Here is a 19,542-nt window from a genome sequence, read left to right as displayed (position 1 = left end):
GCGTTACTGCTCACAAGAATTAAAAACAGACTAAACTGTGTGTGTGTGTATTGAAGTGCTTTTTTTTAGTGTATTTTAGAACAGGTTACAGCAGTAAAACAAGGATGTGGAATCTAATTGACAAGGACACTTGAGGTGTGTCTTGTTTGCAGAGCTGAAGCACACACACACACACACACACACACGCACACACACACACACACACACAGTGTGCCTGACTGACATCTCATTAATCCTGATCTAAAGGAAAGCTAGCTGTTTAGTTGAGCTCTTCAGCCCAAAGCAACACCATGAAGTCTAACACATCATTCCTTTGACTTAAAGTCTTAAAGTATAGACACTCAAATGGTGAATCTTAGGTGTGTTCAGTGGTAGTGTTAAACACCCTGATCTAGATCTATCATTATTTGACAATAATGTCTTTTATGTGAAGATGATGAAAAGATAGTTAGCAAAGATGGTGATGGAGAACTTCATAGAAATCTATTTGGTCTTCAAATGGCTGCTTAGTGTTTATAACATTTACAGTAAAATCAATTCTGTTGTTCGTTTCATGCAGAATGTATTGAAAATTAGACAGGCTTATTGTGTGTATGTAGAGCTCATTTCCAACAAGCGCTACAAATTGTTAGAAATCTCTAGATGGAAGGCTTTGCATTTCTATTATCCCTTTCATGAAAACGCCACATGGGAAAGTCCTAATTGCATGGGTGAGTGTACTTGAAAGCAGCATTGTTTAATGGTTTTGTCATACAACATATAATTGCTGCTTTGTAAAACCTGAATTGTAACTCATTCACAGTTTGCACACAAACATCAGAACTAGGCTTTTATGGTATTGAATTTTTCTTGATAGAAAAATGTGTGATTGTCCAAAACTGACAGCCTAAAAATAAAATGAAAGAGTTTAAACCACCTCCATGAATCATTCCAGATTTACATGTAGACTGGCTTTGATATGTAGACCTTTAAATATATACATTTTTTACAAGATTTATATGTAGATATTTTCCATTTTGCTAGTAAAAGGCAGGTCTGCTATTAGCCTATAATATAAATTGATTCATATCAATGTTTGTTGATTAGAAAGACAAAACATTTTTTATCTTTGAGAAGTTGGTAGCTCAGTGGTTAAAGGGTTGGATTACTGATCAAATCCCTGGACCCCCAAACCAGCACTGGGCCCTTGATTGAGCAAGGCCCTTAACCCTAAATGTCTCAGTTGAATAAATGAGATAAATGTAAGTCATTCTGGATAAGAGCGTCTGCCAAATGCTGTAAATGTAGACCTGCTTATTCCACACAGCTTTATTTTAAAGGTAGTCCCTCCTGGTGATCCTCAGTGATTTATTCAATTCTCCTGAATCTTGCCAGGAAAAAAAGCAAATGCATCTCAGCATAATCTCTTATTCTGAAGCTGCAAGGTAGCTCAACCTCCTACAGTGAACAAAAGTTTGAAAAATGGAATAATAAGAGCATGATTTTACAGTGAAAAAACAACATGGTGCCAGTTTAGGTTCCCCTGTTTCATTGTTAATATGGAAACAGTAGTCGACCTGAGCTAATGTTGACTAAAATGTGTGCATGTTATGAGAAATTCATAGCTAATTGTGTGTGGTAATCAGTAGAAAAATATGGAAATCAAAATTCTTTCACACTGGACATGAATTTTATCTACTTGAGGTAGGTGAGTTTGGGTCTAAAGATCCTGGCCTCAAGCAGCCGATCAGCGAGGACATGTTCCACCATTAAATTAGAATTAGACCTTACGGGCAAAAATTGAGTTCAAATGAAAGTCAGGCATAAAATGTATCAGATGAAAGTCAGGCTCTCAGCTCCAGAGTGGAATTATATTACATACAGAGGTTTTTATGATTTTGGAAAAATTGTGGCTATTTTATAATGTTTGTCTTTTATTTAATCCATAAAATGATTGTTTTTAGCTTGTATAGTATATGTATGTGGTACTGTATGTATTATACCTTTATAGACTGTATATACTGTATAAAGCAGATAAACACACATCCATGGTAAAATCATAATTATATTAAATGAAAACCTTTTGTTTTGTTTTTTGTTTTGTTGAGTTAAATGATAAGCATCTTCCATTTAAATGATGATAGGCTCTCTTATTTGAAATATGTGTTGTTCTCAGCATAATGAAATAAAAATGTCATTAAAGTCATATAGATATGGATCTTGAGGCGTGCTAATGTGAGCTGGCTATTAGAGTCATGCTATTAGATTATAGTCTGTGAGTGCATTTTAAGTTATTTGTTGCTTGTTTTTACAGCATCCTGTAATTAGTCGGTATCTTCCTGGTTCACCAGAAAAAAAAACAGTAGTTGGATTTACAGAATAAATACTACATTGAATATAATACACTGCTTTGTCAATGATTACTAATGTGAAGTAGGTTTTTATCAGATGTGTAAGGAATACAACAAAGAGGGTGCCAACAACCAGCACCAAAGTGCCGTATTCCACTTCTACCACAGCAGTTTGTCAATGATTTCATTTCTTGATCAATTAAAGTTGAGCCACTCGAGTCACAGAAGGAACCAGAAACCCAGATCATTTCCTTCAGGATATGAGGATGTAATCCTTGAGCATTTCAGATATGCTAGTTATGGACTGGAGCTGTTTTTTTTGCTCACATCTTCCCTGTAAGCCTTACTGTCATTCATTTAAGAGAGATGATGAAGCCAGAAGGGCTGGATATTACCCTAGAGGCCATTTTAAATGGCACGCACCAGGGGTCTGCACTGTATGGCTGCAACTAAACTGTGTCGCATTGCATGTCTTTGAGAAAGCAGGAGCCCTTAAATTAAATCGTTTCCTTTTACTTCTTTTGAGCTATATAATATAATTATTGATAGGTTCAGAGATTGCTCTCTTAAATTGCTCTCTTAGTAAATGCTTCTCTTGAGTCTTCTTCTGCTGTATATTAAACATGTATTGGGTTTATAATGCGTATTTAGCATCTTATGTGACTGAATATTGCCATTTTGTTCCTTACTGCATATCTGTCCTTGTGAGAGCGATGGTAATTTCCTCCCTGCTCTGTGTTATGAACCGATGCCAAGGCTTGTGTGCGGTAAAGATTATACTGTAGCCCTCGCTCTCTCGCATTCTTTGTCTTTCTCTGTCTGTCTGTCTCAGTCTGACTCAGTCTATGTTGAATAGAGCTAGGACACAGACTAAGCAGGTACTAGTGGCATGGCTGTGTAGGTGAAATCTGAGAGGATTTTCTTTGCCATCAGGTACCCTGTGCTCGGACTCAAATACAGGACACATCACAGAGGACACAGTGTTACTATCCAGTAAACGCAAAGCCATATAATGTCCACAGGTTAAATTATTCAATTTGTCGAGTGCTTACCTGACACTATCAGTTGTAGTTATGTGTGGCAACCAAAGAAATGCACCTACAGGAGCAGATAAATTGTGAATTGTCTTTTTTCAGTTTTTGTCATTTTCCTTCTTACTAAGTACTTACAAGGATGTGTTTAATTTCCAAGCCCCACAGTTTCAACATTCTAGGTGTTGCAGTACAATAGTCAGGTTGATGGAATGGAGAATGGAACAGATGTTTATACCAAATGATGGTTAATGAAAAGACTAAAGCTTTCTGTTTTCTCCTAAAAGGTTTCTCATTAGTTCTGGAAACCTGGGCAGTCAAGAAAGGCTGTGAAAAATTATAGGCAAATGTGGCTGTTAATGGCAGTCGTTCAGTTTTAAATGTTTGGGTTCTTATGCAAATGTCAGCCTTAACATGGAATATAAAGTTGTGAGAGTTGAGAGGAAAAAGAACCTGCTAAATTGGACACGTATTTAAGTGATTTATATTAAAGCAATTAGATTATTTATGATTCATAGATACACAGCATTGTTCTTCACAGGGGAATGAGATATTTTTTTTATTTATTATCATCAGTATTTCTGTTTGATATTGGTGGACATGAATTTCCTTTGCTGTTTCAGAAAAGACATCCAACACTGGAATTTCCTTTTCGCTCAAATGTGAATGTGATTTGGGGCTGTTTGTATTCGATTACTTTAAATATTCATAAAACTATTTGATGCTAAGGCTAATAATAAACAGAGGTTTTTATCGTATATTCTATAAGTTTATGAATAATGCTGATGCTGTGAACCTTTTTAGAGGGAGTTAAGATGTTTATTAAACATATACACCGATCAGGCATAACATTATGAACACTGACAGGTGAAGTGAATAACACTGATTATCTCCTCATCATGGTACCTGTAAGTGGGTGGGATATATTAGGCAGCAAGTGAACATTTTGTCTGATAGCTAGACGACTGGATCAGAGCATCTCCAAAACTGCAGCTCTTGTGGGGTGTTCCCGGTCTGCAGTGGTGAGTATCTATCAAAAGTCGTCCAAGGAAGGAACAGTGGTGAACCGGCGACAGGGTCATGGGCGGTCAAGGCTCACTGATGCACGTGGGGAGCGAAGGCTGGGCCGTGTCGGTCGATCCAACAGACGAGCTACTGTTGCTCAAATTGCTGAAGAAGTTAATGCTGGTTCTGATAGAAAGGTGTCAGAATACACAGTGCATGACGAATGAGAGCTGTTTTGGCAGCAAAAGGGGGACCAACACAATATTAGGCAGGTGGTCATAATGCTATGCCTGGTTGGTGTATGATAGGAGTTTCCAGTGTCAATGCCGTGTTCTGGTTAATAAGATTTCTGCCTTTGGCGAATGACTTTCTCTTTCTCTGTAATGTGATTTGTCTTATTAAAAAGGCTATTATGGGAACAACGGTCTATTGCTAAGTGACAAAATGAATGTCTTTATAACATTAGAAGTAACAACAAACAGGTTAAATAAGCACAATAATTAATATATTGAAAATTTATCATCCATGGCAAACTGCTGTGGTATAAGAAGAGTAAACATTTTCACATGTGCAGTTATTGCAAAATTTGTGTGATAACGAATCACACCACTCCATTTTCCTTTGTGTTTTATTCATTACATTACCCACACTTACTTACCTCCTCCATCTCTAATAATTTACAGACTTTATAACATAAAGTTTAAAGAACTGCTTTAAGCGCCTAGAGCAAAAACAATGCCGAAAGTATGAGCAGTGCTCTGTGATTAGATTTCAGAAAATCAGTCATAAACAGCTTAGCAGTGAAGCATTGTTTGTCCAAAACTAATTGATATTTCATTGTCAGTGATGGATGCATACTGCATTAGCCAATAAACCCAATGAAATCCACCATGAAGAACATTAGGGGAAACACTGAGGTGGTTTTGACCAGGAAGGAGACTCGGATAGAGCTCTCTTTTAATTCACATCTTTGTCTGTTTACTAATGCATAGGTTATTTTGGTTGTTATCATTGTTCCTGTAGTACTCAATGTCTTGCATGATGTGTGTATAACATCTGTCCTATACGTCCTCTTTCTGCATTACAGATCTGTGAGCAGCCATGACGAAGTCATATGAATTCAACTGGCAGAAGCATGTCCCTGATTTCCTGCAGGAAGGTGCTGTGTTTGACAGATTTGACGAGGTAACCTAGCATGTCTCTCTCTTTGGTCACTTGCAATCAAAGCACTAACTGTGTCTCTCTCCTTTTTGGCAATGCAGATAAAGTGAATACCAACATTTTTGCACACAAGATCCAAAAGTGAAAAGTTCAACCTTTCCACATGTAATAGACTCGTTTGTGTAGATGCCTGATCACTTGATTACCGCCTTGATTACTGCTTTTATTGTGCGTATGAGACAAATCACAGCAGACTTTTTTGAATCTTGTTATTTCATACCATTTCCTAGTTACTGCATTGCTCATTTGCACTCTGGGGCATTAAAAGCTTCAGTGGCTTCCAGACATGAGGCACACATCTCCAGAGATAAGTGCCTCCCGTGTTCCCCTCCCACGGCCTTTCTTCATTTCCCCGGCTAACTCAATCAGACCACTTAAACAGGCTGAAATGGGATTGGGCGTTGCACTGCACTACCCCAAGGACAAGAGTAACATAAACATCCAAAGACAGATACTTATCTTCAGAGCAGGAGATTCCAGCTCAGCCAGACAGGAGCATAATATAAGTGAATTTGTTATTTAGACTCAACAGGATGATTACATCTTTTGCTGCATGAAGTAAAAATGTGTTTAGTTTCATCTGAGTCAGTGTGGCATCGAGCAGAACTGATGTTTCACCTCAGAAGCATGTTTAGTATTAAAACTGTCATTAACCCTGTGTAGTACTCCAGACACACACACACACACACACATCGCCTGCCAGGTCTTGCACTCTGGAGACCAGCAGAATATCCTCCCACCCCGTTCTGCACACATATCAGACACCAATCATTTCCAGGTGGATAATTACATGCTGAGTTAAATAGCACCTTGAGCAAGCTGACACAAACTGGAGTCTGCTCTGCTGGATGGCAACAGCATCACACAAAGCTCAGTCCTATATCTCAAAATAAATGAAATCTCGGAAATGTAAGAGAATAATAAAAGCCGCGTCTCATTAACAGAATTGCCCTGCAGGGTATGAGTCTTTTGATTAACATCGCAGATGCCTAGCCTAGGAATGAGGATGTAAATAAGACCAGGATCTCGTGGAGAACAGTTACTGTTCATCCTGTTCCCACAGGGCAGCAGACGGTGAAGCTGTGGAGCCGGCCACCATCTTGGCTCCGGCTGCTGCCTTAAAGGGCATTCGCAGCGTGGTCATTATCCTTGCTCATGGGTGTCCACTTGCCTTAATGATACTCGAGTTTATTAGCACATAGGTCATTAATATTTTCAAGTGATCATTGTGTGTTATACTCCGGGCCAATTTATCAGCGAAAGGAAATGAGTTCACCTAGACAAATGACACACTAAGGAGTGGGGTGGCCTAGTGTCCTAGAGCAGTGAGTATTAACAGAAGCAGGATGACAGAGGCACAGAGTCTGTAAAGTGCTTCAGCAGTGAAGGAAGAGCATGTAAACAGGGCATCTGGATTCATTTTCTCCACAGACGTCTCCTGGCACTGGCTCATCTAATTTGCTTTCATCTGGAGGAGTATTCCGGAGCGTGGGCGAGCGGGCTATCCGCTATTTTTTTCTCTGGCAGGTCCAAGAATCACAGATTCCTCTTCCTTTTCCTGTTCTTTCTCTTTCACCGAGGAAATTAAACACTCACATCCATAATCTGCACAAGCCATCCTTACTCAATGCCGCTGTGCGGTATCGGTAGAACTGTTTGCCTGTTCAGATCCATCACTCTCTCTTCTCCCTCTGGGGAATCCCATGCAGAAATGACAGCATGAGGTTTTCACAGTAATCTCTCTCTCAACTCATTTAGGCGCTGTCTATCTGTGCAATCCCCCAAGCCATATTCTTTGTATAGCTTTGTCAAGCAAGTTGGTGAAGAAATAAACTTCATGCTGGTAAAATCTTTCCAACACTAGACAAACTTAAAATTTTTATTTCAGCTGCTGGATTATGACTTTATCTCACTCTCTATCTACCGTGATCTCTAATGATTAGGCTTGATCTTTATGTAATGTGCTCTTAAATTTATGCTCTTATTTACACTGATCAGGCATAACATTATGATCAGTGACAGGTGAAGTGAATAACACTGATTATCTCCTCATCATGGCACCTGTTAGTGGGTGGGATATATTAGGCAGCAAATGAACATTTTGTCCTCAGAGTTGATGTGTTAGAAGCAGGAAAAATAGGCAAGTGTAAGGATTTGAGCGAGTTTGACAAGGGCCAAATTGTGATGGCTAGATGTCTGGATCAGAGCATCTCCAATACTGCAGCTCTTGTGGAGTGTTCCCTGTCTGCAGTGGTCAGTATCTATCAAAAGTGGTCCAAGGAAGGAACAGTGGTGAACTGGCGACAGGGTTATGGGCAGCCAAGGCTCATTGATGCATGTGGGGAGCGAAGGCTGGCCCGTGTAATCCGATCCAACAGACGAGTTACTGTTGCTCAAATTGCTGAAGAAGTTAATGCTGGTTCTGATAGAAAGGTGTCAGAATACACAATGCATCACAGTTTGTTGCATGTGGGGGTGCATAGCCGCAGACCAGGCAGGGTGCCCATGCTGACCCCTGTGCAGCACTGAAAGCACCAACAATGGGCATGTGCGCATGAATCACGTTTTCTTTTACATCACGTGGTTGGCCGGGTGCATGTGCGTCACTTACCAGGGGAACACATGGCACCAGGATGCACTGTGGGAGGAAGGCAAGCCGGCGAAGACAGTGTCATGCTTTGGGCAATGTTTTGCTCGGAAACCTTAGGTCCTGCCATCCATGTGTAGCACCTAAGCATTGTTGCAGACCATGTACACGCTTTCATGGAAACGGTATTTCCAGATGGCTGTGGCCTCTCTCAGCAGAATAATGCACCAAAGCAAAAATGGTTCAGGAATGGTTTGATGAGCACAACAATGAGTTTGAGGTGTTGACTTGGCCTTCATATTCCCCAGATCTCAATCCAATCGAGCATCTGTGGGATGTGCTGGACAAACAAGTGTGATCCATGAAGGCTCCACCTAGCAACTTACAGGACTTAAAGGATCTGCTGCTAACATCTTGGTGCCAGATACCAGAGAAAACCTTCAGGGATCTAGTGGAGTCCATGCCTTATCGGGTCAGTGCTGTTTTGGCAGCAAAGAAACACAATATTATGCAGGTGGTCATAATGTTATGGCTGATCGGTGTATGCTGTGCCGTAAAACAGCTTGTTTTTTTTCAATGTACAACCAAAATCTGTAATATGAGCAGTACAGTCAGTTCAATAATTATCAATTAATTGTCATTTATTGGCACTGCTAGAATTTTTTTTATGCACAAATTGTAACATGCTCCTATTTCTCCTTCTAAACTCGTGATGGTATAAATAAGAGGTGGAACAGAGGCCAAAATTTCCTTAGTCCTTTATCAGCTTGGGAAGATCAGAGAATACAAATGAAACAAGATAAATGTATATTGATCGCATAGTGTATATCCGGTAATGACTATAAACAATGTGGACAGATCCACTAGTAGGGCAATAACTAGAAGAAGTTTAAAACATCTAGAGCTGTAATAAACCTGCTTTGAAGAGGACATTATTGGATCACAGTTGGAGATTTATGGAAGGTGGTGGCATTTTATCACTTGAAGAAAGCTTTTCTTTCATCAGCTCACACACACAAGCACCTACTGTCTGTTAAGAGACTACTAGAACTTTGACTGGCACTGGCTTGTATAGTCAGATGACTAATCAAATCCAGTGTAAAACGGTTTAATAAGCACAGAATCTAACTTTTCACATGGCTATCCCAGTTGAAATTAACATCACTCGTCTGAGCTAAAGAAGAAAGTGTTTAAGAAAGGATCTCAGGCCCTGGAGGATCTGGAGAGATTGTGTAATGTGTATTGAGGTGTGGTCTCGGATTTCTTGCTCTATATTCTCTAATCTCATCAGGAACTATGGGAGTACCACATGGGGTAGAGTACAAAATCTTTTCCAGTAGTGCTAATAATTCGGGAGATGACTGCACATGTTAGCTTCTATTATTTCTACTGAATCCTTGAATCCTTGATTTATTTACAGAGATGTAATAAAATTAGTCTTTTATTAAGTAACTTAATAATATTGTTATTGTCATTACTAAGCCTCAGTCTAGTCTTGAATAAATAAAGCTTTTCAACATTTTGAGCCCCAAACTGGGAAAAAGCACTGTATTTGAATCGAAGCATATCTGCATGTGCACAGCTTTTAAATAGGAATACATTCAACTCAGCCAAAGTGAAATCAAATGCGACCCACTTCTGCGGCTCCACAGTCAACTGTCCCCATGCCACTGGAATAAGCAGCTACCTTTAGTGCCTGTAAATAGAAACAGTACTGAACACCACCACCTCATAGCCTGAGCATGTGGGCACTGTGGATAGTATTCATATTTCATGGCAACTGGACTGATGACTGACATAATTACAGTACATTTCCAAAGCAAAACTGATGTAAAACCCCGGCTAGTGTTTTCAGGAAAATGCCGACTGGCTTGACTTCACCCTGGGTTCTGTTCAGTGCTGTAGATGACACGGCCTTGATCAATCGTACATACGTCATATAGCCGAGGTGCTCTGTCTGAGACGCCTTCCTCAGTGGAAATCAATCCATAGCCATAATAGAGATCCAAGAGTGTTATGTTTTGAGGACCACTTCACATGCAATGAACAAGGAAGCTCTCTGGTGGCACTTAATGCTTCAAACTATTCTGCTCTTTAATTCTTAGATCCCGTATCACACATCCTTGTCCTGTTGCCATGTTACCTAATGTAATCCTGAGCGCTCCCCTTGCTACAAATAGCGTTAGGAGTTCAAGGTGACCCTGATATTCTTCCAAAAAATGAACAAATAAAATGACGAGCAGTTTGGCTTAAGAACTGTAATTGAGTCATTTGTGCTGATTGTATTTAAGGGCAATCTTTTGTTTCAGGGGCACTTCAGGTGTAAAGCAGGGTTAACTTGATCCACAAAAGCAGCATTTCTCAATCAGTTTATTGGCTCATGTTAAAAAAAATCTTCTCAAATACATCTCTGCTTCTGATTTTTTATTTTATTTTATTTTATTAATTTCATTTTATTTTTATATATAGTCAGATTATTTTTAATTCGTTTTTAATTCATTTTTAATTCGTTTTTAAATCGTTTGAATACTGTATAAATCTTTATTCAACACCATCATAATAATATGTTTAATAAATAGTGTTTGTTTTGGTCAAATTTAAGTTATATTGAAGTTGACATTATGGCCCATATTCTATTTTTTTTACACTGTCATCATGGATTAGTTTTGGTTTTGATAAATGGACCAAGCCACAATACGTCTTACTCCAGATTTGACACAGTATATTCACCTCATTTAACAACACATCTAATCAATGAATACACTACATGTTAGCTTCCCATCCTGATGGGTGTGGTCTCTTCCACAGTGACCACGCCCAGAATCCAAAGGCTCACCGAATGGTTTGATTTGTGTGGAAATGTCCCTCAGTCACCTGATGTTAACCCCCTGGAATATCTAAGTAGCAGTGTGTTAGACGGTGCTCTCCATGTCCATTATCAAAACACTAGTTATGGGAATATGATTTGGAAGAATGACGTTAATCCCTCCTACATTACATCTCAGCTGTTCTGATGGCTAGTGATGTCCGGACACCTGACATGGATATTATGTTTTTTTCCCTATATTTTATACATCTGTAAGTTCTGCTTTTGGTTATATTCATGTCCAATTTATTCACATTTATCAGTTTTTGTATCTCATGGTTGGAAAAAATGACGCATTAAAAAATCAATACACGTGAGAGATATAAAAAAAAAAATATTAAGGATACACAAATTTATGAGCACTTGATGTTGTACTTTACTATGACAGGGTCATTAAAAAGAGCTGGCAGTAAACACAGTACTAAAAAACTTCCATGTTCCTTTAACTGTTCTCCTTTCACTTATGTTCACCACTAGCTATATATATGACGAAATTCCGAAAGTGTTAACAAAATATGACGAAAGTGTTTTAGGAGGCGTGAGGTGTGAACATAAAGAATTAAACTGTTCTAGATTTTTTTTCCACCGGATCTGTGCTACACTTCAGTATTGTCTGTAATAAAACAAGATGTGCTTGAATGGACCATCAGGTATTAAAACAACTTCTCTTCCCCAGGATCCTTTTGTGATTGAAACTGGCTGCCTTTTCAAAATTGATGAATTTGGATTCTTTCTCACATGGAAAGGTGATGGCAAGGTACAACATTTTCAATATTGTTTAAGAATGTTTTCCTTTGTTCTGAAGAGATCTCACTCTCCGCACACAAACCTCAGGCCATCTGATTATTATTAAAGGATAATGTATAAGAACCATATGTCATTTGGGTCTGCTTAACTGCACGTGTTGTTTAGAAATACTATACGTAAATGCTAAGAGCACAATATATGAGCTGTTACTGAACAGCTGGCAGGACAATTACAGTCTGAGCTGTAATCCATGTTAATGTGTAACAGGACGAAGCTCATCACAAATCCAGTTTGAACTGTGTCTTCTTCTCATTTGTCTTCTCTCTCTGTTTTTCTTTTTGCAGGAAGGCCAAGTCCTCGAATGCTCCCTCATAAACAGTGTCCGCAATGGAGCAGTGCCAAAAGTGAGTCTTAAAAGAAGTCATTTCATTATGAACCTGCCCCGAAGAGTTCATCTCAGCCATAGAAAAATGGCTTTAGAAGCTATTGAGGATAGGAAATAGGATAGATTTCTCTAGAACATCTTAAAAGTTGACTTTTAAACTGATGAGAAGCCTGAAGGAAGCTGAAAGAGCTTTCACCTGTTGCTTTTAGAGAAAGCATTAATACTTTAATGCATCAGTACTGCCACTGCAGAGCAGAGATGCAGCTACATCACATCCTGGCCGTCAACCAGAATTAAGCATATTTCTTAATTTTTATACTTCTTTTCAAGAATTGTGAATGTTTAGGTTTTTTTTCTGCAGACAGTAAACCGGACCCTCCCTGTTCATAATAAAAGGGAATTGGGTCCAGTTTTGTTTGTTTTGGCACTTCCATTTAATGTTATCACCCATCAAAGATCCTATGATCTCCTCTGAGCTGCAAATATTGACCTATCCCAGGAATTGGCCCTTCCTGCTTCTCTCTAGCATTTGACCTTTTTTTTAAAAGGACTTGATTAATGGAAAGTCCCGCTTTACAAAAGAGAAGTAAAATCAGATCCGTACGTACCCTGGAAACCATTGAACATTGTTTTTGTGTGTGTCGGTGCAAGTGTGTGTGTGTGCGTGTATGTGGGGGTGTGTTGACTTGCAAATATAGACCAGGACGTGGCATATGTCATGCTTGCAGAGAGGGAAGTGTTCTGTTTTACTATCATCTGTCCATCGTTTGGTGACATGTTGTGTGTCTGGCTGCAGCAGCTCATAAACAGCAGAACAAAGGCAGATCAGGAGCCATTGTCTATCATTAGACATGACTTCACTGTGCAGCGTGTCTCTATTGTAGTCCTAAGTAGATTACGCATTTATGAAACTCTATTATTTTGCTAATTCATTAGCAAGCGTTACAGAATTAGTGGAGTCGAGTACTCCAGTTTTTCACTCACAGTCGTGGGCGCTCTGCCTTTGTTTCTTCAACAGTTTTCCGTTTTTGAATATGTCATTACATGACTTTGACACAAATATGTTATCAGTATTCTGCCTAAAAAACACTGTGGGAACACAACGGCTCAGGTTACACAACACTATTAATTCAACAAACAAGCGTCACAGCAGATTTGTTCTTTTGACTTAGTACAATGACTCAACACTTGGTTTTATGGGCTGTTAAAATGTCATTTTTTAAAGTAAGTGCTAATGTTTAACTAATAGTGCAACTTTCTTCATGTTAGTTTTATGAACAATAATCAGAAGGAGGGATGAATAATAATGCTTATAACATAATTATACTCAACTCAATATTTAGTAACAGTTAGATTAGATCATTTTTATCAACTAATAAAACATTTTATTTTTATTAACTAATAAACAATATATATATATTGTTATTGTTATTGTATATATATATATATATATAAGCTTGAATTCCTTCATCTATAATAAACAACTTTATCACTCATTTATTTACTTTCCTGACATGCTTACTTACTCACTTACACATTAAATCCTTTACTTTCTTATTTAATTATTCAATTCCTTACTAAATCACTAGAAATAAATATAAAAATAATAGAACATATATAAATATACAGTATATTCATGATTAATTGTTCAGCTCTTACCATTAAGAGTAGCTTAATCCATTCACAGAAATGCATTTGTCATGATGTCGCAGTCAAAAAAACTATTTAAACACTACTGGTTTATTATTCATCATTATATCAGAACCTCTCAGTGTTTATTCAATTAGAAACAACCCTAAATCTTTGCTTAATTAATAACCAGTGGCAAGTTATAGGAGAAATAAATGCTAGAGTAGGATAATATGGTCAGGCATAATAAAGATGGAGAACTCCAGTGGCATGAGTTTTATTGAGGTCATAACACATCCATTTCACACTTTTATTTTAGGAGAGATGTGTAATAACCTAAGGGCACAGTGGTGACAGAGTGTGGCTAGAGAATGCTGAACGCACTGCTGAACTGGGTTTGTTTGGGTGTGTGTGTTTGTGTGTGTGTTCCTTGGTGCTCAGGACCCGAAGATCGTTGCGTCTCTGGAGGCAGCAGGGAGGAGCGAGGCCGATCTGGAAGGCTGCGTCATCTGTGTGTGCAGTGGCCCCGACCTGGTCAACCTCAGCTTCATGTACATGGTGGCTGACAGCGCTGACACTGCCAAGGTAACCGTTATCACAGGATATCACTATGGAAATCTGAGTTTTAACTAGCACAGTGTGTAAATACAGGCTGATTTAACACCAGCGTGTTAGACAAAGCAATACAGCAACAGAATAGGTGTTACCTTTGCCCTTATTCTAGCAGTGAATGGTGTGATCTTAATTATGACTTATATGTAACTTAATTATATAATAAATACTTACAATTAACAATTACAATTCAGTCAAGTGCAAAAGTTTTCATACCCTTAAAATAAAGACATTTAGTTTATACAAATTTCCGCCATGGTTTGCGTTTTCTCAAATAACAATTTGCTTCTTGTTACCAGTGTAGAATAAATGTAATAAACCCAACGTTTGCCATTTTAATCTGCACCCAACCTCTGTTATATTTTCTGAACAACTTTTAAATGCTCTCGATTATAATATTCACTCTCTGTAGCTCTTGATTTCTGTTCTACTTATGTCACATTGCTTGTCCAAGCTTTGTCCATAAGATGCCAGATATCAAATCAGATCTGGAGACAGAGATTAGAACTTTGAGAGCTTGGGTTTTTAGTTCTTTTAAAGCATGTTCTCTTGATTTAAAAAAACAACCATGTTGCATGTGAATAGAACCACTCAATCTGTTTAGAATGCTTGGGGTTTCTTCATATGGCAGGAGACGGGAAATAAAATTCAACTAGTTTTTCAAAAGTAGTCATATTTCAAAACTGGAGTATCACCTTGTCTTCTGAGGTGAAAATACTGTGAACATTTTTTCATTGTCTATGCCGCTTATCCGATCTATACTCGGGTCACGGGGAGCCTGTGCTATCTCAGGTGTCATCGGGCATCAAGGCAGGATACACCCTGGACGGAGTGCCAACCCATCGCAGGGCACACACACACTCATTCACTCACACAATCACACACTACGGGCAATTTAGAGACTCCAATCAGCCTAGAAGCATGTCTTTGGACTGTGGGAGGAAACCAGAGCACCCGGAGGAAACCCTCCAAGCACGGGGGGGGATCATGCAAACTCCAATATTGTGAACATGTAAAACGTAAATAGTTTTAATATTGGTCTATGTTCAAGTACTGACTTGGATCAGTGTAACACAAAGAGCAGTTTAAGGTGCTACTAACAGGAGTGATGGACTGTACAGATAATCTATTCCTAAATCAGGTTAGCCCCTGGAGGAGCCCTTTCTACACACAGACACAAACACATACACACACACACACAAACCCTGCAGCTGGAGCACAATACCATTGCAAACATCCTAAAGAGAGGCTCTGAATTCCTCTGTGTATGTGTGTGTATGTGTGTGTGTGTAGGAGCAGCTCTGCTCTTACACTGACAGGCCTGGCTCAGGGCCACAGGCATCCTCAGAGAACAGAGAACGGGCTTTCACTAATGTAGCTTGGAGTCAGTGTAACGCACACAAGGAAAATCTTTCTGTGTACAATCTCCCTCTAATTCTGATAAGACTGATGCCAGTCTTGGGTCGAGTTTAGGTCATGGTGCCATCTGGTGGCTGCTGGAGGGAGAGACTGGCAGATATCATTCATTAAGCAAGACTTGCACAAATACACAGTGACAGGGTGATGGCTGTATTGTTGGTTCTCAGTTATTTTGTAAAAAAGTGTCACGTGATTGTTCCATCATGAGGGGTATTAATAGAGTTGAACTGCAAAACACAGCCCTGGGGTCATAAACAGAATATTATCCTTCAGCTGGCTTCATAAATAATACATTGAAGTTCAACTTGTGCCGTTCATTTTTGTGCAGTTGTTACAGCAAATGAGTAAGTGCTGTTCAGTATTGCAAATTATGTCCTACTAACATTTGAAACACTATTATTTGGAAATGTGAACACATTTTAACTACATCAACATTTGTTTCAAGTGGCTTATAAAAGAGCGTGTTGGTGATTGTGCTCAGTCAGAGGCAGGAACCTTTGTTCAAGGACTTTCTGTCGTCCTTCACACAGCCAAAGGCTCGGCCTACTCGAGCCTTCTGTAAACACTAATGCCAGTCGCTTGGTCTTAGTTCATTTCTCCCTGTGCTAACAGAATATCTCCTCTGTAGTGTTTGTAGTTTTTTCTTTTTTCTTTCTTCCCACTAAGCAGCGCTTACATCACTCATCCTGTGTAATACCTGCTTCTGTTTGGTTGCTTGATTACAGAAATGGATGGACGGGCTAAAATCAGTCATTCACAACTTCAAGGCAAACAACGTGTGTCCAATGACTTGCCTTAAGAAGCAGTAAGTAGGCACTCAGCAACAAAGACACACAAAGCACTCAGGATGGCTACCAACCTAAAAATACAGCTTTTAGTGGGATTTGCGTGTCCGTAATTCCCTTTCCAATAATCCAGAAATCAATAAATGGAAGAGTTGTATCTTGTGGATGAGGGGAAATAGCAAAGCAATCATGATTTTATTCACTAAGATCAAATGTAGAAGCAGTTTGTCTTGTGGTCAACACCAGAAAGCACAATTCACATAGTATATGAAATGCAACACAATAGTTTACGAGTGTATATGAACTACAACACAGTCATTTACAGACAAAACACACTCAGTGATTTAGATGCACGAAAAATAAATTACATTATAAACTAAAAAAAAAACTTAATCTGACTTACATTGACATTATTTATTCTTGGTTAGTTCAGAGATTCATATGTAATATATGATGTGTGCCAGTTTTGTAGTCATTTAAAATAAAATAAATTAAAAAACCCACACACACTGCATCCTGTTATGTCACATTTCATTGATATTTGTTCTTAGACCTTTCTAACCATTTTAAGCTCAGCATCAATTAAACATGTGACATGTAACCAGCTATTTAAAGGAATATCCACCCTGAATCTTTAGTGGAATCTAAGATTTATTTAGTACTAGCAGTGGAGTTGACTGTCTTTGATTTGCTGTTTCATTGTTCTTTTCTTTTCTTTGTTATTTCCTCACTTGTTTTCACCTAAAGAGAAAAGAAACTCTTGGTCTTTTGTTTTAGGAGCCAACAGTGAGACCTGAATGTGAGATGGATGGATGGATGGATGGATGGATGGATGGATGGATGGATGGATGGATGGATGGATGGATGGATAGATAGATAGATAGATAGATAGATAGATAGATAGATAGATAGATAGATAGATAGATAGATAGATAGATAGATAGATAGATAAACACCAGCCAACAATCTAGCACCAGAATTACCAAGTGCATCACAATACTGTGTGTCTATATTATATATCTCCAGTACAAGCATTTAATGTATTAAGCTTACTTTAAATTGTAAATACCATGTCATTTTTTTCTACGTAGTTGTCTGCACCTCTAAGTGTCTTTCACTAATGTAGAACTGGATAAAGGTCTATTCTTGGACTGTTTGAGAGCTTTTATGGAAAGGCTATCTGTCCCCCATGCTGCAGATATTCACTAATTTGATCAGATCTAGTAGAGATGAGACAAATGTGAAAACCATTAATGCCTTTCCATTCACACAAAAAAAGCTTCTAGGCTTGAAACGAACACCTGAGTATATAAACGATACAAGATGTACCCACTGGGTCGTGACATTGTTTTTAAATCCTTTTTTAGTTGGATGAGACTGAGCTTTCTCACCAACGTCAATGGGAAAATCCCAGTCCGGGGGTAAGTCCTTTTAAACATACATCTGTATGCTATGGACTGAGTCATTCAGCTCCACTGATTGTGTTTATATTACAAGAGTTTTACTCACTTAAAGGACTAAGCAAATGAAATGGAGCAGATCTTTGTTAGGGATCTCATAGTGGACTTCATCCTGTTTTTTTTTAATCCTGCAGCATCACAAGAACTTTTGGCTCGGGCAAAACTGAGAAAGGAATCTTCCAGGCCTTGAAAGAGCTCGGCCTCCCCAGCGGGAAGGTAGTTCTTCTTCTTTATTGCTCTTAACAAATGACTGCTGACTACAGACTGTATAGAAAGTTTGGTCTACTGCTTTGTAGACGTTATGGAACTTTATTATTTCTCTAAAGAAATAATAAATACTTTGCACAACTGATTTGTCTGTTTTTTTTTCCCCCTACAGAATGATGAAATTGAACAATCTGTGTTCACCTTTGACGTCTTCTATGCGCTCACTCAGAAAATTTGCCCACGTACAGATATCGAAGAACTCTTCAAAAAGATGTAAGTCCAGAACTAAAGAAAAAACGCCACAAGAACCCTTGTTGTGATTTGTAAAGATATTTTCAAGTCAAACACGTTCCCCATTTTGTAATGGTGGTGGTGGTGGTGGTGGTGGTGTTATACAATGCTCACACTTACTTACATGTAAAGTGTCAGTTTGTATTGATGCCTGTGATATTCAGGTCTAGACGTTTCTAAGTGCACTTCTCAGTATTTAGTATTAAACATTAGGCATTCAGGTTGAATGTCTTTGCTATGCTAACTCCCTTAAAAGGAACCTAACCTGCTTTAACAGTTCAACATTATTAATCTTTATTGTTTCAACTAACATATGTAAACAAATAAGCGTTTAAAACCATGTATTAGTGCTCTGAAGGCTATGTCGAGTGTGTAGTGCGTTGTGATGACTAATCCTCTCTTCATCCGTTGTTCATTTTAATGTAACAAATTTCTTGTAATTAATTTCTTTGCAGCAATGGGGACAAAAGTGATTATTTAACAGTAGACCAGTTAGTCAGCTTTCTGAATGAAGTAAGCTCTTTATCATTCATTAACTTCTCTGTGTGGTCGCTTTACCCAGCTTTCCCTGCTTCTTCATTTCCTCCCCTCCAATCCCGTCAACTTGTCTTATGTAGCCATGGCTACCATCAGGGCTGGGCTGCTCCATTGTTCCAGATGCTGCCTTTGCTTTCTGTCTGTGTTTGCTCACTCCCTGGCTGTGTATGCATGCATTTTTGTATCCATGGCTCTGCAAACGCATTAGCCCTGTTACCCCTGAGTGTGTCTGAAATGGGTTTTCCTAGATACAGGTCACTTGCAGTGTCAAATTTGCTTTATGTAGTACTGTATAATCAGACTTTCTTCCTCAATTCTCTACCTGTGTTAAATGTTGCCTTTGCTTTTCCATCTCGAACACCACCCAATGTTCCTGTACCTCTACCCACCTGGCAGTTTGATAAAAGCTCTACCCTTTTGTTGAATATGT

At 38.7% G+C, this 19,542-nt stretch overlaps 1 protein-coding gene across 7 annotated transcripts in view; it reads left to right on the top strand.

The window, feature by feature from the left end:
* The window catches only part of LOC131345970 (1-phosphatidylinositol 4,5-bisphosphate phosphodiesterase beta-4-like), a 65,539-nt gene that overhangs the window by 17,058 nt on the left and 28,939 nt on the right, over positions 1 to 19,542 (top strand). For 3 of the 7 annotated variants that reach the window (XM_058379214.1, XM_058379213.1, XM_058379210.1), the window contains exons 4-12: positions 5,454 to 5,551; positions 11,717 to 11,797; positions 12,132 to 12,191; positions 14,243 to 14,386; positions 16,558 to 16,637; positions 17,985 to 18,038; positions 18,212 to 18,293; positions 18,457 to 18,557; positions 19,031 to 19,088. In XM_058379214.1, the coding sequence (XP_058235197.1) occupies positions 5,468 to 5,551; positions 11,717 to 11,797; positions 12,132 to 12,191; positions 14,243 to 14,386; positions 16,558 to 16,637; positions 17,985 to 18,038; positions 18,212 to 18,293; positions 18,457 to 18,557; positions 19,031 to 19,088 (744 nt within the window). In that variant the 5' untranslated portion in view covers positions 5,454 to 5,467. Of the gene's footprint in view, positions 1 to 5,453; positions 5,552 to 8,509; positions 8,647 to 11,716; positions 11,798 to 12,131; positions 12,192 to 14,242; positions 14,387 to 16,557; positions 16,638 to 17,984; positions 18,039 to 18,211; positions 18,294 to 18,456; positions 18,558 to 19,030; positions 19,089 to 19,542 lie in introns of those variants that run through there. The other 4 variants (XM_058379209.1, XM_058379208.1, XM_058379211.1 and 1 more) reach the window with 3 other exon arrangements.

This window comes from Hemibagrus wyckioides, linkage group LG25, assembly GCF_019097595.1.
Source record: "Hemibagrus wyckioides isolate EC202008001 linkage group LG25, SWU_Hwy_1.0, whole genome shotgun sequence".
Taxonomy (NCBI): Eukaryota; Metazoa; Chordata; class Actinopteri; order Siluriformes; family Bagridae; genus Hemibagrus; species Hemibagrus wyckioides.
This window is presented reverse-complemented; position numbering and strand designations above follow the sequence as displayed.